This window comes from Coffea arabica, chromosome 4e (genome assembly GCF_036785885.1).
Source record: "Coffea arabica cultivar ET-39 chromosome 4e, Coffea Arabica ET-39 HiFi, whole genome shotgun sequence".
In the NCBI taxonomy this organism is placed as follows: domain Eukaryota; kingdom Viridiplantae; phylum Streptophyta; class Magnoliopsida; order Gentianales; family Rubiaceae; genus Coffea; species Coffea arabica.
In genome coordinates this window covers 46,641,209-46,668,116 of record NC_092317.1, presented here as the reverse complement: position 1 = coordinate 46,668,116, position 26,908 = coordinate 46,641,209, and the positions used below count along the sequence as shown (strand labels likewise).

At 33.8% G+C, this 26,908-nt stretch overlaps 2 protein-coding genes across 3 annotated transcripts; both read left to right on the top strand.

Moving 5' to 3' along the window:
* The first annotated feature begins 12,267 nt into the window (after positions 1–12,267).
* LOC113740310 (uncharacterized) lies at positions 12,268–16,076 on the top strand. Of its 2 annotated transcripts, none has more exons than XM_072047980.1 (3): positions 12,268–12,838; positions 13,831–13,993; positions 15,250–16,076. In XM_072047980.1, the coding sequence occupies exons 1-3, from the start codon at positions 12,337–12,339 to the stop codon at positions 15,707–15,709; spliced, it is 1,125 nt and encodes a 374-aa protein (XP_071904081.1). In that variant the 5' UTR covers positions 12,268–12,336; the 3' UTR covers positions 15,710–16,076. The 2 variants fall into 2 exon arrangements, with proteins under 2 accessions (XP_071904081.1, XP_027123694.2); XM_027267893.2 differs by having other exon boundaries at positions 12,269–12,838; positions 13,834–13,993.
* A 1,240-nt stretch (positions 16,077–17,316) lies between these two features.
* Positions 17,317–21,780, top strand: LOC113738716 (pentatricopeptide repeat-containing protein At1g74630-like). Its single transcript, XM_027265958.2, has 3 exons — positions 17,317–19,381; positions 19,463–19,680; positions 20,287–21,780. Exon 1 carries the CDS (start codon positions 17,504–17,506, stop codon positions 19,058–19,060), a length of 1,557 nt encoding a protein of 518 aa, XP_027121759.2. The 5' UTR covers positions 17,317–17,503; the 3' UTR covers positions 19,061–19,381; positions 19,463–19,680; positions 20,287–21,780.
* Positions 21,781–26,908: the final 5,128 nt, after the last annotated feature.

Genomic DNA, 26,908 nt, shown 5'->3' with positions numbered 1-26,908 from the left:
TGAGAGAAAAAAGGGGAAAAAAATACTATGTTTCCTGTCTAATACGTACACAAAATCTTTCTTCACTCAAAGACGCATAGAATTTCACCAATAAACACATGCTATTTTGTATTTAAATTAGTCATAAAGATTCAGCTTTGTGATTTAGCAAATTAAAATTTCAGCTCTTAAATTTTAGTTTCAGATTTTAGTTTGACCATGACTCCTACACTGAAATTGTGATGTATTGATAACTTTTATACTCGGCATCTTGGAACAAATTGGCTTGTGTGCTTTCTTAACTTGTCACGGATGATTAAGGTGCTTGAAAAAGGTAAGATTAAATGATATCCATCGCTCTCTGCATCATACTGTGTAGTGATTAAATTAACTAATTTTATTTGATTTATTCTAAAGTTTTCTATATATATGAATGTTCAACTTGTTTGTAAATTGAATTTCTTGTGATAACACAGTCTCATTCATTGTTCCCCTCATATTTGGTCATTTTCTAATTCAATATATTTTTGAACTATTAAGGAAATAATATCTAGGCTCTCTTATTTTATATCTATATATCATTTTTCAAAATCAATATATTGATGAGGGAAGGGTTGGGTTAGACAATAAGGTGGATGGGATTGTAAGTCCAATTAAAAAAATAAAAACTTACCTCCAATCCAATTAGTTTTTTTAACCAAGAATCAAAATATGAAAAAAATTAGAATGAAAGGCGTCCATTGTCTAATGGATAGTAGAGGTGGGCAAAATTATCCGCTAACCCGAAAATCCACCATATCCGATCCGAAAATTAGGATACCCAATTTGTATTATTCGATCAGGTCAAAAGAGTGTCCGGTACCCACTAAGATGCAAGGTGGGTTAGGGTCACATAATTAAAAATCTCGCGGGTACCCGACCCACCCTGCATATATATATATTTTTTATTTTTATACACATACTATAAATAATAATTTTAGACATAAATAAGTAATTTCATTGAATAAATTGCATTACAAATATGAGATATTATAGTTTAATTACAATATTCATTTGTAGAGGTTATGATCTTATATTTTGTGGAAAAGAGTTTAATTAATGTGGAACATATATTTAAAAAATTGTGCTACTTATTTCAAACTTTTATTGATTTTGAATTCTTTTAATTTTTTTCCTTTATCTTGTATTCTCTTCGCATGTTTCTTTCTTGTTGGGAAACTTTTTTTGAGAAAAAAATCTTTATTAAATATTAGATGAATGTGTAAAATATAAAATTAAATTATTATAAATTATTATTTTTAAAAAAATTGAATGATAAGTGGGATGGAGCGAGTACCCGTTGACCCAACCGTATCTCCGCGGGTACCCTATAATCGATTACCCACTGATATGCGAGACGAGTAAGGGTTAGAAAATAACTAACCCACAATGTGCGGGTTGGATCTGCCAAATGGTGGAAGAGGCTGGTACCCGACCCGCGCTCACCCCTAATGGATAGGATGAAGGTCTTCTAAACCTTTGGTATAGGTTCAAATCCTATTCACTCGCGAAAACTTTCTTTTTTTGAATTCCTAAATTTGAAGGATAAAATTTATAAAATAAAAAAATAAAAAAACTTGTATGTGGCATCTAGGGCAAAATTGATGATTGCTTGCGGCAAAAGCTATAAATCAAGGTATTAAACACAGTGACTTTGCCTATTTTTTCCCAAGTTTCTACCCCTTCCCTTAAGCTTAGCAGTATTAAAACCTAGCAGAAAAAAAAAGAAGAATCCTCTAATTTTCTCCTGGTATCGATAAAAACTATATGGTGGATAAAAGATTCAGAAAACTCGAAGAAGAAATTGAACAAATCAAAGGCAATATGAGCCGAATTCAGGAGTTGGAGGACGAGATGAGGGGAATTTATGCTGAAATTTTAGAATCGAATTCAACCCAAACTCATTTTTTAGATTTGGAGTTGTTGAGCTTGATCTGCAGTCATGTTGTTGTGCCTGTTGCGATTGCTGTTGTAACCATGGCTGCGCTCTTTATGGCAGTCATGACTGTGCTCTTTATGGCAGTCATGGCTGTGCTTTCTGTTGTAGCCATTGTCGCGGTGCCTCCGCTAGGTTTTTTGCTGTTATTCTTTCTATTTTAGTGCATCATAATCAATAAGGCCAGTAGAAAAGTTATATAACTTCTAAATCTTATGATCTTAGACACCTTTTCAATCATTGATTACTATTATTATTATTTTGTATGACTAAACAACTGCAAAATCTCTGGTATCCTTAAGCAGGTTCATACTCAATAGTTTATCTAAAATCTCATGATGGGGACTAACTATTTGAATTTCTGTGTGTATGTAAATTTACAACTTGTGTAGTGCAGCAAGAATTTTATAAAATAAACAAGCTTAGTTTTTGATGCAGTTGTAGGCAAAATTGACTTTACAAAGGACAAATTCCACTTTGCACCTCCAAACTTGTATCGTTTCCCCACTTTGTGTCTTAAACTTCAATTTTAGACACTTTACACACTAAGCACTTAATTTTGGATACTTTGCACCCTAAACTCTCAAGTTTATCTAATTTAAGTCCAATCAATGAATACGTTTGCAAAATTAATGAGATAAAGAGTGGTGAAAATTAATGACAATGTATCGTTTTGTTCTAACTATGATTCCTTAATTTTTGACCACTTTTACTACATTACCATTGATTTATAAGGTCCCAATTACTAATATTGTTAGCAAAATTAACTAGATAAAAGATGGTGCAAATTAATGATTTTATTATTTTATTTTGTTATGATATTTTGGCACCTTTTGACTACTATCAGCACATTATCCTACTTTTGGTACATTATTATTGATTTTATAAGCCCTCTATGCAATTAATTTTGCTAAAGTTATCATTGATTAGATTCAGATAGAATAAACTTGAGAGTTTATGGTACAAAGTGTCCAAAATTTAAGTTTAAGGTGCAAAGTCAAAAAGTGAGACAAGTTTAGGGGCTCAAAGTGGAGTTTGTCCTTTTACAGATTTCTTGGGTCAATTGCCAAAGAAAGAGGCCAATCCCCTATTTGATTACCCAATTAAACACTTAAATTTAATGGGTCCAAATGTTAACATATTTGACGTATTTGAAAACCAAAATTAGAACATCTAAATTAATTAAATGGTCTTGAATTTTTTAAACAAATTTTGCTCAAAAAAAATAAGTATAAGTAATAAACTATTCATTTATCACTTAATGTGATTTATCCTCAAATATATTAAATTTAATACTTAACAGTTCACTAATTTGATTGATTCAAATTTCAAATTTCAAATTTTAAACTTCACATCTCAAGTTTTAGGCTTTAGTTTTATCAAATGCTAAATCATTGTTTTACTTTGCTGCAATTAGATATAACTAGTATAAATACCCGTGCTACGCACAGCAGATTACATTTTTGAAAAAAATTATAATCTATGGAGAAATTTAAAAATAGTCAAATATTACCATCACGGGCACATGAAAGTATATTTAAAAAAATGAAACTTGTAACAATAGTTCAATATATCATAAAAACATCTCCATTATTTATAAACTATCACTTTGATGAAGGTTGAATCCTGAAAAAAAAAAAAAAAGAAATCTATATCATAAATTGAGCGATATAAGGGTCCAATTAAATATAATTGAATATTTAATTTGATAAGTAAATGAAATACTTACAAACATTTTGCCTTTGATTTGGTAATCTTCTACGAAGGTGTGAACATTTTTCACACCAATCAACTCCGAGTACGAACGCCAGTATTTGGGGTTTAATTAATTCTGTTGATTTTTGTGGAGTTCGTATTATAAATAAGAATGCACGATTTTTGCATGAATTAATGTGTTGGTCAAACAATGCACCTCCATTTTCCTGACAATTAAAAGCATACATAATTCAAAATTATCTTTTGTTTTAGACAATTTGTAAATAATATTGTATAAAAATATATACATATAAATAATGTATACCTTTGTTTTTAAATCTCTAAGATAAGAAACATCACAGCGAAATATGAATCGTGCATGGCTGTATTGAAGAACAAGGTATAGGTTACCACTGGAATATCTAACATCTATGTTAACAATTTATCTGTTAAGAATAAATTGTGATGTATGATGCAAAAAAGTATATTAAATTCCAAATATATGAAAATAATTACCTGACAATAATGTCGACTACATCATTACCATGGATACACACAATTTTTTCAAAATGAGATTGACATGGCTGTCCACAATTTTTGCATAACTCATGGAACATATTGTCTATGTTGATACTTTGAATGTAAGCAAATATCCGAAAATATTTAGCCTAAAACCATCCAAAGAATGTATAGATTACAATTATTAATTCGAAACTACATATAGATACTTGTTCATTACTTAATTAATTGAGAGAAATTGTACCGTAGGTATAACTGCATATTCGGATATTCATATTCTCTTAGCATTTGATATCAACAATACTTGGGACATTGTATGGTTGCATGACCGCAACCACATCACTAATTTCTGAGCACATTTATCATTCTCAAACCTGCAATTTTTTCAAATACATATTCGTAAGGGTATGAAATATTATTAATAATTTAATATTTTGATATTTGTAAAACTTACCAACTGTGTAGGTATTGAGCAAAATCCAAGTAGCAATTGACATACAATTTGCTTGTTCGAATAGTATAAAGTGACGGCTATTTAACTTGATATGGCATTGACAGCTATTTATATAGATATATAGATATAGATAATCTAGTACTTAGGACTGCATATTGGTAACCTAACGTTGTTAAGGGGCCTCATGTCTCTCCACAGGCACCCCCCCTCCAAAAAAACCCATACCCACCCATAAAACAATAATGACGTACATTTCTTTCAACTTTTATTGTTCATATCCAACTCGTTTTTGGGATATCGGTTTGTAATTCGGTTTGATGATTTTTTACCATTTTCAAAACTGATTGTGTAAACATGAATCACGGTCTATTAATCTAAAAAAAAAAAAAAAAAAGTGTAAACACATTCATCAATAAGTATAGAAACAGTGCTTAAAAGTTTAATAAGTTGGGGGATAAGGCTCATCCGGTGTTAACATGAAAAATATATCATATTAATGAAATTTTTTTTATAAGAATGTTACTTCGATACATTTTCTCATATTTTTCAACTTGTCAAATTACTAACACTTTTTAAAATATAAAAAAAGAAGTAAATTGGATTGTGATTTTTGGAAAGGGTAAAATACCAAAAACCTCCCAGTGGTTTGCCAAATGTACACTTTACCTCCCTATGGTTTAGAAGCTTACAATTTTACTCCCTATCGTTTCAACTAAAGTGAAAGTCTGACAGAAAACATCTACAATAACAGTATTTGAGTATCACGCACTTCTGCTGAGAGTTGTGGTTGCGATAATATTTTCACTTGCCAAAGATACTCCCGTGTGTTTCCAAACCATAAGGAGGTAAAGTGTACATTTGGCAAACCACATGGGGATTTTTGGTATTTTACCCATTCTCAAATGCACGAAACATTTTTCCGAGGAATTGACTTATAGAGGGGCAGTTTTGACATTTTCCGTTCAGACGTTAGTTTAGATGTTTTCCGTCAATCTTTCACTTTAGTTAAAATGACAGGGAGTTAAATTATAGGTTTCCAAACCATAGGGAGGTAAAGTATACATTTGGCAAACCACATGAGGGTTTTTGGTATTTTACCCTTTTTGAAAAAAACATTTTAAAATATTCTCTTGACACATGTCTTTGTTACCTTTTTCATCTCATAGACATTACTGTCTTTCCAGTTTATTTTTAGAAGCAAAGAAGCCTCCAAAAAGAGGAGTTGCAGTCCAAACATATTCTATATTAGTCGAATTCGAGTTTTGAATTTCCTATTACATAATAAAATTACACGTCCTATAGCACCTCGTATTAGGATAAGAACACGCTTATGGTTGGTAAATCAATAATCCTTATTGATATTTAATAGAAGGACATGAGAAATTTTATCAAAATTCGTACGAATTATTTGACAAGTTTAGTACTTAGTTTTCAAAATAAAAACACTCTATACAAGATTGTGGAGTTCATCAACTTCACAATTTTTTTTTATAAAAAGTAAATTTCATTAACAAATTACTAGAAAATCGTTTAGCACGGTTTAATTTACATTATTGTCTTAATGACTGGTTAAACATATACTAGAAATTATAGTTATGTAATTTAACAAATAGATACAATATATCTGAAAAATTATGAACAAATCTAAAAAATTCAAAAAATATCAAGTTTTTTCCTAATAGATAAATCACTGTAGTTCCCTTCTATGCATATTACAATCACCAAATCTACTAATCAATGGTTTTCAATTCTAATCGTGTGACAAGTTCTGTCAAACTAGATCTAATATTCAAAAAAAAATTTCAAATCTGACAACTAGATCTGAAATAAATTTAGATCTAACAAAAAAAAACTCCATAGGAATTCTTAGGAGAATAGAAAATTCTAACTGAAATCACCAAGAGAAATAGAAAATTTATGAGACGCTTTATTAGAAAAATCAAAACAAAATGCAACGAGATTCATAGATGGGAGATTCATAGATGGGTTTGGTCTGATCCAAAAGTAAAATTTGTGTGATTCTTAGTTGTCTAACTAGCACTATTTCATTGATAAAAAAAAAAAAAAAAACCAACTGCATTAGGTAAATATTCCTTCTGCCTCATAAAATTTGTCATTTTTTAGAGAACGTGCAATTTATGTATGGTGATATCAATAGGAAAGAGAAATTTTACTTTTCTTTTATATCATTAGTGGCATACTATCTTTTATTTGATATATTGATAATTGTGAGGAATAAGTGGTTGACCACACGAAGGGTAAAGATAAAATTTCGTCAAAAAACGGTTTGACTTCTCTAAAATGACAATGAATTTAAGATAAGAAAAAGTGATAAATATGACAAATTTTATGAGACGGAGGAGTAATTGATAAAATCATACAAAACCAACCGTGATACTATTTTTTTTTTTTTTCCAAACAGGCATAGCGTGGCGGTGCGGGTAAGGCGGAGACTAAACTAGAAACCAAAATCCCAAATTTAGGCGTTCTTTTCGTGCAAGTCTGGGCTTTCCTTGTATTTTCATTCCGGGCTAAGGTCTGGGCCTCCGGCCTGTCACAGGCGCGCAACTGCCATTGGACAAAAGCAACCATAAACTTCCCCAAAAATTCAACCACCATCACAAAAAAAAAAAAAAAAAATCATAAATTTTCCCATTTTTCCCCAATATTTTTGTAGGAAATTTTCCGAATTCGCTTGAAATGTTAGTCGAACAAAACGTCGTCGCTCATAAGTTTCAATTTAATCTGTTAATTGAAAATTTGCTACCTTCCCCATCCTCGGTAATTTTCTGAAATACTAACTTTATCTGAGTTATTTTGAAATTTTGTGGTATCTTCTGAATTTATTGTAATTTTTGTTTATCAGATACATTCCAATACTCTAATTAATTTTTAATAGGTTGTAAATTTTTCATTTGGATGATATTTAATATTTTCCCCTTTTTTTTTCATTTTTCCCAATTAGATAGTTTTAGGGTTTTTCTCTTGATTTAAATTTCTCAAAGAGGAGTCAAATGTTTTTGCATATAATGATAAATGCCGCATGGGTTTTGAAGTTTCAAATCTTGAAATTGTTGTAATCGAGCAATTAGTTACAGTAATGTGTGATTTTTTTTTTGGTTATTTGCATTTTCTTTCCGAGCAGATAATGATTAGGAATTTTGTATTTATGTCCAGATTTTGATGGAAACTATGGAGGGAAGGAAAAATAGAAAGTTCGAGGAAGAAATTGAACGTTTAAAACAGGGCTTTAGTAGAGGGCTTAGTACTGAGATTGAGGAAGAGATGAGGGGAATTTATGCTGTTTTATCGATACCGACTTTGCAAACTCGGCGTGTCCAGCCACGAAGAGCTGCGGCAGTGGTGGTGGGAGGGCAAGAAACGCAGGGTGCAAATGCATCTCAGTTTTTAGGCAAGATAGTTAGTTATACATGTGATAATCCAGAATGGATAATTGGTGGAGTTGGGGCTGCACTAGGCGTTGTAACCATTTGGCAAATCATAAGGCAGGTGAATGAAGTGAAATTGACTTTTAGAGAATGGGAAAAAGATGTACCTACAATGTTGGAAGGAGCCATGCAACAGTGGTTGGAGAGACTGACAGAAGGAATTATATTGTCTATACGAGATCCAATAAGAAAGGCTATAGAGCGGGAAATGGAGCACTTCCTAAGCAATTTTGGTAGCTTTTTTTCATTTTGTTAGTTTAGAGTGTTGTTGCGTCTAAAGAAACAAGAGTGATCGAATTGAAATTGGCTGATCTTTTGGGACTTGGGCTAACCTTCTTCTGTTGAAGAGTAAATGGATCAGCGTTGAGCATATGCTTTTTTTTTGGAAAATTGGAGATATAGCTTGTTGCAGTTTACAGTGACTCGTGGTTGGTTGGTCATCGATTGGTTATACTTAATCTTAGAAGTTATCAAGTTCAGGTATACTTGAGTCTTGAAGAGAAAACGTGATTTCTTTGCTTTATTTTGCTTCGATTGATTACATTGTTTACTTGGTTGTGAATGTTGGTTGATGTTATGCTTCATGCTTAATTTGGTACTAATTTCTATCTAGGAGTTTGTGATTTGCTCTGCTGAAAACCTGGTGATATGTTTTCATTGAATGCCTGCATTGTACATTCAGAAATCAGAAGTGATTGTGGCAATATAAATGAATAATGGCCTACTAATCTGAAAAGGTTGATACTTTTATCAAGTCCTTGAACGGATAGTTTGTACATGGCTAGTCACTCAATTATATAGCTTCCATATAATGGCTACAGTTTTTAGTAATTCTGATGATAAAGAGCTTTTATTGGATCATGCTGTATAGGAACCATTCTCTCACATGAACTTCTGTTCCTCTGTGGGTGGATGCAGAATTGCCATCTCTGTCTAATTTCCCTTTCCTTCGATACTTTACTGCATAAATTATTGCTTGGTTAGCCATTGCAGTGGTGTGAGATGGTGGAGGGTCCAGGACAGGAGAGAGGCAACTACCCTCATTAAATTTTTTAATGTTTGTTTGATCTCTATGCTGTTATTTTTCTCGTTAACTTCTGTTTTGCCATTTTGTCCCCCCAAACATTTTGGATTTCAAGCCAAAAATACTTGAAGGGTTATAATTGTTTGCCAACCCAGCGCCAACCATGTAGATAATCCTTTGAGTTTTCTTCTTTGCAACTTTCAAAATTTTTGCTGGTATTCACTGAGCTCTGAAAGTATTGTCTGTTTGGTGGCCAACTACTGTCAAATGGTCTACTTAAGAAGCCCGTGGCGTGGTCTTATTTTGGATTATCCAGAATTGTGGAGTATCCAGAAAAATCTTTAAATTGAATAGGCAATCATTGACAGAGCCATGCCAAATTCTGTACCACGATTGCTGCTCATCGCCTTTTACAAGTCATAGGATTGCTTCAGTTGGTTATTGTTTATCTAGTAGTGAATATTGGCTGATGTTATGTTTCCATTGTTACCTGTTTGCCACTTATTATGTTGTAATTTGCTGGATAGCTATGGAATGTAATTGTAATTCAAGGAAAACATTGTATTTTCAGAACTCATTGTGGCAGTATAGACAATGTCTGGATACATATCCAGGAATTAATTTTGTAGCTGTGTTGTCATAGTGTTAGGCCTTGTTTCATAATCCAATTCAACACTTAAATCTAATAGATTCAGACCTTAACACGTTCAGACATGTTTGATAACAAAAAATTGAACATTTGAATTAATTAAGTAGCACTGAATTTTCAGGTAAAACTTGCTCCCAAAATAAGTGATGGACTATTCACTTATCACTTGATGTGATATATACTGAAATGTATCAGTTTTAATAATGTAATAATTTAATGAATTCAAATTTCAAATTTTAGTTTTATCAAATGCACCCTTGGCGGTCGAAGTTCTTAAATGGAGGGAATTTTGATAAAAACCTCTTTTGAATCATGCCCTTCTGATGTTATTAACTTGTATTGCTATCTAATAGCATATACTTTGCTAGATAGCTATGAGATATGAATATATTCTCTATGTGACTGCATATTACTTACAGAAGAGCTCTTTTGAACAATGCTCTTGGCATAAAAAATACCAGACTCAGATGCCTTGGAGCAATGTATTCAAGAGAAGCAACTAATTTATCAAGTTTTATGCTGTGGTATTATCAAGTTTTATGCTGTGGTTGATAAATTCTAGTAACTCATTTTCAATTATATATTATGTGGATGAGATGTAGATGAGAAAGGTAATTACATAATTTTCCGTTAGCTTTTAGATTTATTATTGTGTTTTAGTTAGTATAAGTAATGACTATGCGAAATATATCATCACAAAGCAAATAAATAAATAAATAAACAAGAGGAAAATATTTTCCATGTCAAACCGCTGACATTGCTTCACTAATCACTCGCAAAATGACTCTGCGCTAGTATTTTGTTGTTTCTTTCGTATGAAAAAGAATAGCGTCACTAACAATGGCAAACTCGGGCTCTGCTGAACCCTTGACAGTAATTATTCAGTTGTTGATTATGCTTAGATGTTTAAGGGAAATGTCATTAACAAGTTGTCTATTTCCTAACAGCAAATTCACAGTTGTCTAAAATGTGATGTGATATTTTAATTCAATATGAACCGAGGTTTTTGTAATTTGGATCATTTTCAAAGTCATACAAATCGTGCATAGAATTGTAGAATCATAAGATCCTGCCAAAAAATGCAAAAAAGAAAATCAAAATTTTATTTATTGATAAGCTTATTATTCATGAAAACATATGCAAAAAGATGTAGAAAACTCAATGTTAGCCAAAAAAAGTAAAGTTCTTGATCTAAAATGTGTAATTTCTAGTATTACATCCAAATATATAAAAGTTTAAATGACTCCAAACATTATTTCATTTTTGGGGTAAAAAAATTTGAAAATCAAATGTATTGTTCTATATTTGTGAAATATAAGATTTTCAATTCTAAATTATTAAGGCATCTATTAGTTTATATAATATGTATTTAATCTACAAAACTCTATTAATTTAGTTATATTTTTTTAAACTCTAGGATCGTACTAAAATCAAGACCGAATTCACAAATTTGGATTTCAAATTAACAGCAAGCTTGGGAGTTTAACAAAATACATAGACCTTTAATAATATTTTCATAGTTTATTTTTTCACTTATCACGTGAAATGATCAATATATTTTTCTTTATCTTAAAAACTTGTAATTATGGGTATAAAATTTAACAAGACATATATCCATAAATATAAAATAATTTTTATTATTATATTAGGGATATTAATTTTTTAAACATGACTTATTGGAGTTGACTAATAATTTTAGGAGAAAATTAAAAAATTAAGAGAAATATGATATTAGAGGGTAAAATGTAAAATGGCTATACCTTAAGAGGATTTACTGTAATTAACTCTTAGACGTATCAATTTGTTTTTGACATTTTCGTTACGTAATATTAGAGTCGAATAACGGTTTAGGGGATAAACTAGGGAAAAAAAACTTTAAAGGGTAAGGTGCAAAATTGGTTAAATTCTAGGGGGAGTTTTTGTGATTAACCCTTTAAAATAAAACATATATCATTATTTCTGCAAATATATCGTGACACGTAGTTAATAGCAAAGGTCCAGACAAGTTAAATAATACTTTTAAAAAAAAAAACCAATTGAAAAACGAAAGGGCAAAAATGATCCAATAAATAAATGAAAACCGAAAAGGCAATAATTTCTTTTCTTTTTTCATTTTTTCCGTGAGAACAAGTAAATGGCTCTTTGACGATCAGCAAATAAATAAATAAATAAGGGTTAATACCACTTTGTCCCCCCAAACTTTGGACAATTACCTATTTCAGTGCCTAAACTTCAAAATGGGACATTTAAATTCCTAAACTTATAAATACCTTCTACTTAAGGAAAATTGTTAACAAATCTTGAATGTCGTTAGTGGTCAAAATGTCCCATTTTATAAGGATTTAGGGATTTAAGTGTCCCATTTTATAAGTTTAGAGACTTAAGTGGAAGGTATTTATAAGTTTAAGAATTTAAGTGTCCCATTTTAAAGTTTAGGGACTAAAATGGGTAATCGTCCAAAGTTTGGAGGGACAAAGTGGAATTAACCCTAAATTTAAATTCCCAAGTTCCACCTTCGTCCAACCCCACCAAAGTTCCATCTTCCTCAAAAACAGGCAGAAAAATCTGAAATTTCCTCTGCTGCAAGAAAAAATGGCAATGAGAGCAATTCTTGTTCAGCAATCATCACCCATCACTCTATCCTTCAACAAGACCAAAGCTCCATCTTTTCCTCATAAACCCATTATAGTCATCAAGGCTTCTTCGACTTCTCTAGACTATCCTCCTTCTTCCTCAGCCTCCCCAAAACTATCCACATCAACCAGCAGCTGGCAGTGGAAATTCAGGGACAATTCAGTGAATATCCACTTTGAGGAGCATAAGAGAAATGAGAGCAAAAATCAGCAGCAGCCCACCAAGGAAATTCTGATGATTCCCACTATTTCTGATGTTAGTACAGTGGAGGAATGGAGAGAAGTGGCAAAAGACATTGTTGGACGGGATGGGACAGTTAATTACAGAGCTACTATCGTGGATTGGCCTGGTCTGGGATATTCTGATAGGCCTAAGCTTGATTATAATGCTGATGTTATGGAGAGGTTCTTTGTTGACTTAGTCAACTCGCCTGATGGCCCTCTTAGCAGCAGCAATTCAGGTTGGTAAGAGGGAAAAAATGATTGATTTATTGGTTTTTGTTGTTTAGATTTAATGAGCTTTGTGAAGTTCTTGAATTTGGATTAGTTCAAATAGGATTGCATTTGTATGTATGATTTCTGAAGCTTGGTTTTTCTGGGATCTTATTATTTTGCTGATATTTGGGACAAATTGGATCTATTTATTGGGTATAATATTTCTGATTTTACAATTAGGCTACTGATTATGAGCCTCGTCAAAGCTTGTTTGCATATATTAGGAGTAAAAGCTTATGCTAGATGGTGTTGGTAAAGATATGATTTTTGTCTCTGTGTGATTGATGAGTATGTTGATTTTGAAAGTTTTAGTAGTGTGAAGCTTTTAGAGTTTAGGTGAATATTATTTTTTTTTTATTTTTCTTTCTGAGTAATTCTGGTGTCATGAATGTAGCATATGTTCATGCTCTATAATGCTGTTAAGTTTTGCTTATGTTAATAGAAGTTTCAGGAGATTCATGTTAATGGCATATGTAATGCTATTAAGGTTTGCTTATGTTAGTAGAACTTTCGAGGGATTCATGTTATTGGCATAGTTATCAATAGTTTTGGACTTCCAAATGTGGGTTTTCTCTAACTAGACTAGAGAAAATACCAACATTATTTTCTTTTTGACATTGTAAACCTGACATTTTTTGTTGAATACATATACAGATCTTAGTTGTATGTCATTCTGGTTGATTGTTATCAATGTTGGCACATTTTTCTGAGCGAGTATATTCTTAACTAATTCTCGTGATAAAAAAACAGGGTCTTTTGCAACTCTATTTATTGGGTGACTTCTATCTCTACTTGTCTTTTATCCTCTTATTTTTCATGTTCTCATTCAGCCTATTTATATTTTTCTAGCATGAATGCATCCATTCTAGTCTTTCGTATGAGTACTTCTTTGAAATGTTACTCAGCACTCCTCGAATTAAGTAGTATGCCTTGCTAATACTAGCTATGACATATAAAGCAGATCAAGATTTGGTGGTTTTCGGTGGAGGACATGCTGCTACAACTGCAGTTCGTGCCACAACAAAGGGTTTGGTGAAGCCAACCGCCATTGCTGCAGTTACACCTACCTGGGCTGGTCCGCTTCCTATTGTTTTTGGGAGAGACTCTAATATGGAAACAAGGTATAATTATCTCACGCACACTCATGGTTTTATTGTTTTGGATTCTCTCTCATGTTATCTCTTATAGGTGTTATGCCACCTTGGTTATGTATATTTTTTCTTTTTAGGATTGCCGTACACCAGTTATCACTCCCTTATAACATTGATTTATGTTTTAGATCAAGTACCGTTCATTCTCGCAATACTTCTCAATGTGCTGAGTATCTTGCCCATCCTGGAACTCTTAATTTATGGATGTACATTTATAAGTCAAAACTCTGTTAATAATTCTTCCTTTCTGTGATTGCGCAATGCAGCTTTCCTAGCCATAGTTTGGGAATGCTAAATTGATAATTCATTTTAGACTCTCTAGTCCCTGCATCTTAATCTGTTCATATCTTGAAAAAAATTTCATTCAATACAACGGACCATTTAAACTTCGAAAATTTATCCTGGTGTTTTGTGCTGGATTATACATATGAGTTTTTGCCACGAAGTATGAAACCAGGGGAGTTAATTCACTTTTGGAGAGGTGACAACGATCAACAGCCCAAAAGAATGCAAACAAGGTTGGAATTTCGTTATGGGGTTAATTTCAAGCCTTTTCCCACTTAAAAGATTAAGAGGCAAGTTTGATATATTTATGTCTTTACCTATGCCAAAAAGAATTAGAAGAAGCCAAGCTAATCACATCTGCAGTTCACTTAACACTTTTTGATGAAATATGAAGATAAAACAAGTTGGTCAGTTGACTAGCCAAACATCACTACCTCACATGCCGCATGGGGCAGGATTTTTCGATAATTGTAAGATTTCTTACTTTGGTTAGATTTGACATCCAGTTAATTGTATTTTCTTTTTTCTCATTGCTGTAAAATTTTCTTTGCCTGCCCCCTCTCCTCTTCTGAAATAAAGGACAACCTTGATCCTGAGCTTACAAGCAATCATGAGATTCATAGCCAGATTTTTTCATGCGCCAGGCATTCTTTGATAACTTCTTGAGTTCTTAATATTTTAGTTTTTCTTTTTCACCTTTTAAGAACCCATACTATTGTTGCATTGCCCTGAAAAGAAACAAAGAGAAAATATGTTAACATCTATGTGTACATGCACCCAGGGCAGATTATACTGGCATCTAAAAAACTTACACTATATTCTTGATCCCACTGTTTTGTGGATATGCGCCATGAAGTAGTATGTAAAGCTGATAGGGGAAACATTGTTTGTTTCGACTATTTACTCGGCCAAGCTGGATACTGACCTCCCTTGTCTTCCAGATATGGTTTCCTTAGAGGAACGCTAAGAGCCCCCGCTGTTGGTTGGATGATGTACAATGTGCTTGTCAGCAATGAAAAAGCAATAGAGTCGCAATATAAATCCCATGTTTATGCAAACCCTGAGAATGTGACACCTAATATTGTTGAGAGTAGATATGCACTTACAAAGAGGAATGGTGCTCGGTATGTCCCTGCTGCTTTCTTGACTGGTTTACTTGACCCGGTAAAGTCCCGTGAAGAGTTTGTTGAACTCTTTGCAAAACTGGAAGGAGAAGTTCCTGTTCTAGTAGTGTCAACTACTGGCTCTCCCAAGAGGTCAAAAGCAGAGATCGAAGCACTCAGGAATGCCAAAGGTGTGACCAAGTTTGTTGAGTTGCCAGGTGCCCTCCTTCCACAAGAAGAGTATCCCAGCCTGGTTGCTGAAGAGCTCTACAGATTTTTGCAGGAGATTTTCAACTGAAGGCTTAAAAGTGATATACAGAACCTTTTCTAGTCATCACAGCTGAAATATCTGCTTCACTACTAAATAAGAAATTCATGAACAATCTTGTTTCTAGACATGAGGTGTCACTGGTTTTATATTGGTAAAGAATGTAGAATAGCATACTTCCTCTTTCTGTTGTCTATCCTATGTTAGTAAAACTGGCTGCTTCGGTTCTTAGAATATGTCGCAATATTAAATTTTGTGTGTGTTTGTGTGTGTGTGTCAGCAGTTAGATTCGAGATTGTACTCTGCAATGTAACTCAATGTGCTTTTGAAGCAGGCAGCTGATATACAAATTGCATTTGCAATACCACTTCAAATAAAGGCGGCCCATGTTTATTTTCGTTTTGATTGGCAAGTCAGCAGCTCATTTGCATCTGTTGATTATTGAAGCAGGCCTTAGTTAAGTTTGTTGTCAAAAGCTTACATGAAAGTTCTTCTAAAACTGAAGAAAATGAAATTTTATGTAATGAAAAGCAGAACTAGTTATAGGAGACAAGGTTTTATGCGTTCAGCAACTTGTTCTGAGACATGTATGCTTAGCAAGTGAGCATCCAAATTTTATATGAAGTAAAACAGAACTAGTTATAGGAGACTCTTTTATGAGTTCAGCAACTTGTTCTAAGACGTGTATGCTTTGCAAGTAAGCATCCATAGCCTTGCGCTACCTCCGCTGGCCCTCCAAGCTACAACCATAGCCTTGTACTACATCCGCTAGCCTTCCCATGCTACAACGTTTTTTTTTTTTTTTTGTTGCTTTCCTGACATCCTATGCTATTACTAGGAGGGACCTTTTTTTTTTTTTTTTACATCGTATGCAATTACAAGGAGGGGTCTTGGGGAAGGGGATGGTGGGTGGGGGAGACGTCTGCCGCTATTCCTGCAGTGTACCTGCTCGCTACTACTGCTCTTGACGGAATTGATGTTGATGTTGGCAAGGTTCGAACCCTAATCAACACTCCAGCAAGGAAGTTAAGTTCCCCTGGTGGCCACTGGATCAAAAATGTAAACCCATAATTCCAATAGATTCCTTTTACTTTGAAATCTAGTATTTCCCAAGAGTCTAAAACTGAAATAAAAATGTTATATGTACTCTTTTTTCTACAATTCATTGACTACTAATCCTTTTTTTTTTTCCAGCAGAGCAGGGATGGAATTTAGAAAAAAGAGAAGAGGTAGGGATAGGGGATTTGAACCCACGACCTCTAAATCTTAGCCACTATAACTAACTTAACATATAACCATAGCATCTTCTTACTACCCAAGGCTTTGATGCATTTTGCAATTGAGAAATATTTACTGGAGAATCGAATACAATTACCAAATCCAAATCTGCAAATTATTATTTAAAGTAACTATGTTCTAAGAGCCAATGGTTCTTCTCATCCGTTCGACAAAATCTTCACATTAGTAGATTAACGAGAAGATATGTTTTTCTATACTGATTATAAATCTTAAAAAGTAAATTACGCTTTTCGAGTGAATTCTTTTTTTTTTTTTTTGGAAATATGAATTCTGTTAGTTAATACTCATATCTCATACTTCTATGATGTTATAATGGATTACCTAATTGACATCTTAGATGAGTTTATCCCTAACAATTTCAACATAAAACTCCTGGAGCTCCAATTACGTGAACTAAAACTCTGTTGCCAGCCTAACAAACCAACAAAACCGTTGGTTTTCCCTCCAAATCCAAATGACCGTTTCTAAATACCAACTATGAAATATGAATGACCATAAACACCAACAAACGAATTCAAGGGCAAAATGAGCAAACCCCATCGATTCTCCCTCTCATTACTAACCAACTGCAAAACTCTCAAATCCCTCAAACAAATCCACGCCCAAGTCTTGAAAAAAGGTCTCGACTCTGACCCCTTCGTGGCCGGAAAACTCCTCCTTCACTGCTCCATAAACCTCTCCGATTCCCTTGACTATGCGCACCGCCTTTTCACCTACACTCCAAACCCAGATGCTTTCATGTACAACACTCTCATTCGGGGGCTTGGTGAATCAGAAACTCCTCAAAAGTCACTGTCTATATTCACTCACATGCTCGGATATTCAAATTCCCCGCCTGATAGCTTTTCTTTTGCATTTCTGCTCAAAGGGGCAGCCAATGCTAGGTGTTTAAGAATGGGTTCTCAGCTGCATTGTCAAGCACTTGTGCGTGGGCTTGATTCTCATGCTTTTGTTGGGACTACTATTGTTAGTATGTATGCAGAATGTGGGATAGTTGACTTCTCGAGGAAGATGTTTGATGAAATGCCTGAACCAAATGTTGTTGCGTGGAATGCGATGCTCACGGCTTATTTTAGGTGTTACGATTTAAAGGGTGCTGAAGGGATATTTTATTTAATGCCTTTTAGGGACTTAACTTCGATGAATGTGATGCTTGCAGGGTATACTAAGGTTGGTGAGCTTGAGCTTGCAAAGAAGTTGTTCTTGGGGATGTTAATTAAGGATGATGTTTCGTGGAGTACAATCATTATTGGCTTAGCTCACAGTGGTTCTTATGATGAGGCATTGAGTTACTTTAGGGAGTTGCGGAGGCTTGGGTTGACACCCAATGAGGTAAGCTTGACAGGGGTTCTATCTGCCTGTGCACAATCTGGGGCATTGGCGTTTGCAATAACATTGCATGGATTTATTGAGAAATCTGGAATGGTTTGGATTCTTTCAGTGAATAATGCACTTTTGGATACTTATTCTAAGTGTGGGAGTTTGGATATGGCTTGTTTGGTTTTCAAGAGAATGCCAGGAAAGAAGAGTATTGTTTCGTGGACTTCAATGGTTACTGGGCTTGCAATGCAAGGGTATGGTGAGGGCGCGATAAAACTTTTTAATGAGATGAAGGAATCTGGTACCAAACCTGATGGGATCACTTTTATCTCTATCCTTAAAGCATGCAGTCATGCTGGGCTAATTGAACAAGGGTACAAGATTTTCTCCAAAATGACAGAAGAGTATGGAATTGATCCAACCATTGAGCATTATGGCTGTGTGGTCAACCTATATGGCCGGGCTGGTCTGCTGCAAAAAGCATATGATTTTGTGATTCAAATGCCAATTCCTCCTACAGCTATTATTTGGCGAACACTTCTTGGGGCTTGTAGCTTTTTTGGAGATGTTGTTTTGGCTGAGCGAGTTAAGGAGAGACTTGCTAAGGCAGATCCTGATAATTCGGGTGACCATGTTCTGTTGTCAAATACCTATGCTGTTGCTGGGAAGCAAAATGATGTTGTCATGACAAGAGAATCAATGGCAGAGCTGAAGATGAAGAAAATTCCTGGTTGGAGCATGATTGAAGTGGACAAATTCTAATATAGTTCTGTGCTTGATGTATAGGAGGATTTGATAAGAGGAAGCTTTCCAGAAGCTGAGAAGAAAACCTAGAGCTTACAACTGAGGAATGCAACATTCCAAATACCCTAGTCTTGCCACCTGTTTTCTTGATACACAAATAAAGTTAACCAACTCCCTGTCTCTATACACTCACTCATGCACACACAGGGGCTCAAATTCCAGCAGCAGAATGAAGGGAAACAAAAACAGAAGAAAAGAGTATTGCTTTTTGAGCAATTATTCAGTAATCAACCTTCTCTATGGTTCAAGGGCACAACCCATTCCTTGTATGCATTACATGTAAGGCACGTTTAGCTTCTCTATGCTATCTCCAATTCTTTCTTCCTTTCCCGCCCCTAAATTATCTACATCATCAAGCAGATGGCCATGGAAATCCAAGGGTGATTCAGTAGTCATATGAATGGGAGTAAAAACACTGCGCAGCATCACTTGACTGGATATATTGATCATGCCGATATTTCTAAAATTAATACAATGGACAAGTTGAGAGCAATGGCAAAAGATATTGTTGGACAAGATAGCTAAGTGAATTGCACAGCAACGCTTTTCAATTGGCCTGGTTTGTAGTATCCTGAGAGGTAGAAATTGGTTGATTAGTCCCTTTGGTATTTCTACATGTTTATCTGTTAAATAGATCCTCCAACATTCTTAAACTTAGTTTTATACATTCATGCAACTTTTCCTGTGCTATGCCAAAATTTGGACAATGTGAAGATTCTTGAACTTGTTTCTTTGTCAGATTTTCTGCTTTTCTGATCCTTAGGACTGCATGATATTGAATGTCCATGCTCAATTGCAAGATTTCTACTTTAACCCTGAATTACGTTTGGCCTTATTGAGGTCATTTTCTTATGGTAAGAGCAAAAACTTGTGATCTAAGGTGTTGCTAAAGTTTTTTCTTTTCTTTTTTTTCCCCCTACTGATTAATTGACTGAATTTCTTCTTAGGAATGATTGGTGATGAGAAGCTGATTTTAAAATTTTTCATTCATTTCAGACCATCAAGGGCAGGCTTGGTTTTTGTGTTTTTCTTTTCTTGTGTTAAGAATTTTCAAAATCAATAATATGGAATAGATTCAACAATTTTAGAATCAAAATGCATTTTTATGGTGTTATTGCTAAATATTCCTTAGATGTATCTTTGTGAATGTTTGTACTGATTCCGTCTTTATATTCTGTTTACAGAATTTTTGCAAAGTTTTGCGCAAATGGGCTAAGCATCCACATACTTTGATTCCAAAAGGTGGTGCTTACTGACTGAATTAGAAAGGATATCAGCATACTCTGTTTTTCTAATGATGGACGTGCTCATACAGACTATACCTGTACATATATACTTTGTCAAACATCACAAGTATATTCACCTATAATCTACTTATGACACAATGACCACTGTTGTGTGTGTGTGTGTTTTGCCCCCTAAGTACGTTCTTTTGTTAAGTCTTTCCTTCAAATCACAGTACTCATTCTACCAATTTATCTGTTAGGTTCTTCTATCATAATGTTTCTTGTTCTCTTATTTGCTGCACTTCCTTCAATCATATTGTTTCCTTGTTTCTGTTTGTAATAAGACATCCTGTAGCTTCTTTCCCAGTAAGTTATCGAACCATTTTCAATTTGCAGACCTTGTGGGCTAAATGTGTCTTTGAAATGTTATTGTTCATTAACAACAGCAGAAGCGTTGCCTAAACTCTTTGGCACGAAAAAGTGAAAAACAGGTCACATTTGGTGGGTTGTGGAAAAATTTATGCAGCTATGGAAAAGAGGGTTTGGTATAGGAAGCTAGCATTGCTGTTGCACCTACTTGGGCTGGTCCTCTTCCAATTGCATTTTGTCGAGCTTTTAGTACTCATTCAAGGAATAATCACTTCGTATTTGATACTCTTGGTCCTAAGAACTGTCTAACTTTAATCTTTGCACTCTTATAGGTCCCATCTTTGCCACCTTAATACTCTTGTTCTCTTTTTGTCCGGAGGCACCAGTTTTAGCGTCCTCATATTTTTGACACTTGCATACTCTGTCATGCAGGGATACATTTCACTGAAGTGACCAGGATTCTGACACTTTCTCCATGAAACCTTTCTCTGATACGTTAATTTGATCATTTTAAACTCATATTCAATTGGTTGTTAGGGGACTAGGATATTAGCTTATGAAATTTCAGGGGCAGCACCACTGCATCATGGTCAGTAGGAATGCACGAATACAAGAAGTTGGAGTAGGGAAGGAGCTGAGGTTGGAGCCTCATTGGGGAAATAAAGCAAAACATTCTAGATTTCAGTCTAGATCGTTTGCAAAATGCTTTAACAGTACATTGTTGCTAGTCCTTAAAGATGAAAGGGAAACATTCTTCAACAAGGAAAAGGATATGAATCACCATCTGGGGTCCTGAAGATGGTGAAGGAAAGGGAGCTGCATTTTGATTTTTTTTGGTGGGTTGCAAATGGAAATAGTCGATTTCAGATCTGGTGTTTTGCATGTTATCTATTGAATGTGGTATTTGTCAGCTGGAATATATGTTATTATTCTGTTCATCATGTAGGCCACATTTAATTTTGGTCAAAAACTTGTTTTTTAGATTGGAATTTATTAGTGAAATCATCTCACTACTTTCTGAGAAAAAAGTAGAAAAGGGACATATTTGCCAAAACAAAATCAGAGATTCTGTTTTACTCTTTACTCACTTGATCCAATCTTATGTTTCTTGGGCTTATTTGGATTCGGGATTTGATAGAAAAATGGCATGCATCTTTCTAGGAAGCCCGATACTCAGACCAAAGGCCCAACACAGACCTGAATTATTGAGCAGAGCTCACAGGAAAAATGCTGAAAAAGATATGGATTTTTTTTCCTTTTTAATTTTGAGCCAATCTATGATGCTGTAAATTGAGATAGATTTATTTTTCTTGTTAGAGTTTATGTTCGGTGCTTTACCCCTAAGCAAGCTATCACTCGAATCATGAACAAATAAAGCTGTTCACCAAATGAAGGTTTGAATTAATTATACTCCTGCATCATAATTGATTCACAATAGGAAAATCTTAAGGAAATAAATTTTTATCCTTCCCAGTGAGATGAAATTATAACGAAATACATTTGAGAGTTGAAAAACCTTGCTAGAATGGGTGAAAAGTGGGGAAATGGAGATAATGACTCTGACAAAAGGCTCACAAATTTTGAAGAATTTCTTCATTGATGAGTTGTGTCCTTTTCTTCTTAAGTTTTTTCTTTTTTTTTTTGGTTTTTTTAAAACTTGTGATAGATTATTCTTATTCTTTTTCTCATTCATACATTTGATAACCTAATTCAGCACTTAAACTTAATGAATCCAGATATTAACGTGTTCAGATGCTTCTAATAACAAAAAATAGAATATTTTAATTAATTATGTGACACTAAATTTGATAGGCAAAACTTGCTTTAAAAAATAAGTAATAAGTTATTTACTTATCACTTAGTATAATATACACTTACATATTCATACTTCAGATTTCTTGTTAGTTCTTAACAATTCAGTAATTTAATAAATTTATACTTCAGATTTCATATTTCAGTTTTATCGAAAGCACCCTAATTAATTTGGGCAGGAGGAGTACCAGTACAAAAAAAAAAAAAAAACTGATCTGACAAAATCCATGATGTGGGCTTTTGTTATGGTTCCCTGTATGAACCCATGTCTAGGGCCTTCAGATTTTTGTGAAGAAAATCTCATCCATGTCGCCAAGTTATATACGTAAAATCGATAACGTAGAACTGACTTCTTCTCACTTGTGCTCATTTGATCAATCGGAATCCAAGACCTCGTAGTTATCTAAATTTAAAGATTGAAGACCACCGAATGAAAAATGACATAAAATCCATTTCATGTGGACTTGTTCTTCTTACCACCTCATATGAGGCAATGCTTTTTCACAAAGTCAAGAATGATAATGTCGAATTTAAGAGCACCTTTTTCTTGCTGAAAATTTTTGACTTAAAAAACATCATGACATAGACAATTATGGATATGTATATATATATATATCTATATATATATATATATATAAACAAGAAACTTTTTTGGTTGTATCATCAATTCAGCAGGCCTTGTTATTTTCTACCTCTATCTTTGTCATTGTGAAAGCTAATACACTGTAAAGAAATAACTTTGTAAGATTGCCAAAATGCCAAGTGGCTTTTGTGTCTATTTTGAATGGTTAAGGTCAGTGTCTAGCATGAGTTCCTTTGCTATGAAATTCACGCAAATTTCGTGTTCTCTCATTTTCTTCTATGCAAAGTAGAATTGTATCTTTCCCTATTGCCTTCTTTTTGGGGTACATCTGGTTGAAATTGAGGTTGGAAGTCAAGAACTCATAACTTTGGAGACGACTCTAGTGCCGCTGAGTTAAAGCTGATTGGGATTAAGAAGCTATTTAGTGATCTTGGGGCTGCTCTAATCTATTTGATTTACATCGCTGCTTTAATGGCAGGTTAAACATGCACTAGAAATAACAAATCAGATCTGTAATTTTACAGATACAATATATCTAAAAAAAATAATAGATTTATTTTATTCGCTATTGATTCCATTATTTTATGAGTAATTTTCCTTCAGCAAGGACCTAAAACAAATGGTGGTTCGTCTCCCTACTCTCCCTCCTTAATATAAGTGGGGGGTCGTGGAGAAGAACTAGCTTTTGATAAAAAAAATATATATATGATTTTCAAAATTGGTAGTTTAACTTTTGTGACACAAACAACAGTACGGAAGAGACTCCAAAATTCCTTATGCTTTTTGTTTTGCCTGACATTCCACTTTTCATCTATAGTTCTCAAACCCAAAAAGAAAAGCAAATATCAATGGATCTTATCAAAACTTAAGGTTTGAAAAAAAATTCCTTCTACAATAAAGACACACACACACACAGATATATATGTAACTTATATTGATTACGGGTGTAAACAGGTCTAATTAAACCGATCACCCAAGTGTTCAATCTTGTTTGATTATTTTAGCGGGATTGAACTTTTATTCAAACTGAACCTTTTATTTGCTGAATAGAGTTTAAGTGAATTTTTTTATCGGATTTAATTGTTATCGAACATAAAATGTTGTTCAAACGTCGTTTAACTAGTTGACGAACCAAATTCGAACGAACTCTTATCAAGTCAAATCTGATTCAAGTATTGAGTAGTTTGGTTCATTTTTCAACTCTAATATGTCAATATATAGTTTAGATTGACATTAACAACTCTATCAGTGTTGTGCAAATGCTATCTTGATTGTTGTAGAATGTAGAGAATTAAGCTATGGTAAATCTTATGTAGTATAGGAGATAAATCTTATTCTCATCTGAAACCAATTCAAGTAACACATGTCCCCATGTCACAAATATGCCGGTGTTTGCATCTGTCTTGTCAAAATTCCACCATTAATATGAGTTTTTCTTTTCTTTTTTAATCAGAAAAAAAAAAACCAATTTAATCATTTAGAGAAGGGTTTGAGTTGGTCAATTGGCATTGGTTCTAGAACACTTCACTCAGTCCTGAAAAAAGGAACTCACTGGACCCCACTGAGCTGTGCCTGCTGGATGATGCAAATGCATTCTATTTTCTATCCAAAGGCAATGAATTGACGGTACCTCATCTCACACTCAATGAAGCCTCACACGGTTTGACTTTGTAAGCCCCGCGACAACATATATATACAAATAATATGAAAAATATATATACACACAAACGCGAGCACACATATACATATACATATATATATATATATATATATGTATATATATATTTGTGTGGACATAATTAATTAATTTATTTTATATACAATATTGCTGTATAAACTACTATTGTTATATACATGACATATGTATAAGATTTGAATTTGAAATTCAAATTTTATCCATATATCATACGTCTAACTATAGTAACATATACATTGACGATATATATGTAAGATTGACACACACACGCATGTGTGTGTATATAAGTAAATCTTATCACAATTAGATGTACGATACATATGTAAAATTTGAATTACATGTCATATATCTAATCTAATGACGAAAATGTATGCATTATCATCACTATATTAAAAATTAATCATATATATATATAGCACCAGAGATTAATAACAATCTAGTGCTACTACTACCATGTTGCAAAGTCAACACCACAGACTTCAATATTTACACCGCATTGAATCCTGTGTCGGACTGTGGGACCTACAAAAAATTGATACGTGTCAGTTGTTCACGTGGTTTAAACGTGATCCTACCGTGGTTGGACTGTTTCCAAAGAATGATTCTATTCCATAACTTACTGTTCACTCCTTTCACAATCAAAATAGTTTGGTATTTTCTTTTTTTAAAAAATAGTTTGGTATTATGAGGAATTTAAAATCTTTTTTCAGTCGTAGGTCGAGTGTTAAAATAAAATACTCAAATTAAAAATCTAAATGTGATTTTGATGAGTTTTTTCCTCTGATTCCTTATAGAATCTTGTCGGATTTGATTCATTTGAATAACACAAGTGTTGCTATTTATTAAAAAAAAAAGACAATTAATACAATCAAATTGCCCTTCTTTTCCTGAAAAAGGAACAATCAAACATTTTTCAACTATCTTTTTCTTTCTTAATTACATTTATTTGGAAAATAGCATAGAAGTATTTTTTTTCCAAATATATATAAAACACGTCATACAATAAAGTCACAAGACGAGCAACTCGTTTAAACAAATTGATTAGAGCCATAAGTCGAGAGATCAAATTCATCGACTCGTATCTGATTCAAAAAAGCACTCCTGCTTATTTTTTCTTTCGATCTAGAGGTGATTTAGTTCTTTCTCGATTTCCTTTTAACTCCTTCATATATATCACTCCTCCCCGCAACGTTAATTGGCTTGCATTTAAGTCCGAAGTTGCTCTCATGTATTCTTTTTGACCTAGAGGTAATTTAATTCCCTCTAGAGAGCCACCGTTTCAAATCCCATCCCTTTCTTACAACATAAAAATGAAAGCTAGGTGTAGTTTAGCAATTATCGCTTTGATTAAAAAGAAAAAGAAAAAGGATAAGAAATCACAAAACATGCAAAGAAATTGAAATTCGCGTCCAATAGCAAAATTATCGAGACTTTTCCTCTTTCATTTTTTTTTTTTTTGGATGCATACATCATGATTCGCCCAAGCCTAAAGATTTTAATAGGAATGGGCGTCAAAGTCGCGCTTAAAGCATGTCAATCATGACATCTGGACAGATTTTTCAAAAAAAAAAAAGGACATCTGGACAGTGTCAGCACAGTAGAACCCAGTCGGAAGAAAGCCCACTTTAAATTCTCATTCGCCATAGGAGTTGACACCTGGGGCCTCGTGGGCCAGAGCCCATATGAGATCAAATAAACAAAACCTTTTCACTTGGTGGGCTCCAATTGTAGCTGACAAAGCCCAATCAATGTGATGGTTGGTACGGCCGCGGCGCGGCTCTATTAATGCGGATTCATACGTGGATCATTTCCAGCCGAACACGTGTCTCCCTTACCACTGATATGATGCCATGTGGACAAATGGCCCCACATTTGACACTTGTGAGTAGAAGTGTTTGCTGCATAATTCTATGCTCCATCCCTTTCTCATTTATGAGTTTTTTTTTTTTGGCTTTGGCATTGAAACATATTAAAAGTCTAACATGCATGGAAGGCTCAACAATTTAAGGCTCTTTCAAATGAAACTAGGAAAGAAAGGGACAAAAATATATGTAAAAAGACAATTCAAGCCCATTTGTTTAGTTCTACTCATAGTGGGGACAATGTTTTTGTCCATCACT

Excerpts from the sequence above, each read along its gene's own strand:
- LOC113740310 (XM_072047980.1), top strand. The coding sequence starts at position 12,337 with ATGGCAATGAGAGCAATTCTTGTTCAGCAATCATCACCCATCACTCTA. Across the intron at positions 12,839-13,830 it reads TCTTAGCAGCAGCAATTCAG|CAGATCAAGATTTGGTGGTT; the intron begins GTTGGTAAGAGG and ends TGACATATAAAG. Across the intron at positions 13,994-15,249 it reads GACTCTAATATGGAAACAAG|ATATGGTTTCCTTAGAGGAA; the intron begins GTATAATTATCT and ends CTTGTCTTCCAG.
- LOC113738716 (XM_027265958.2), top strand. The coding sequence starts at position 17,504 with ATGAGCAAACCCCATCGATTCTCCCTCTCATTACTAACCAACTGCAAA.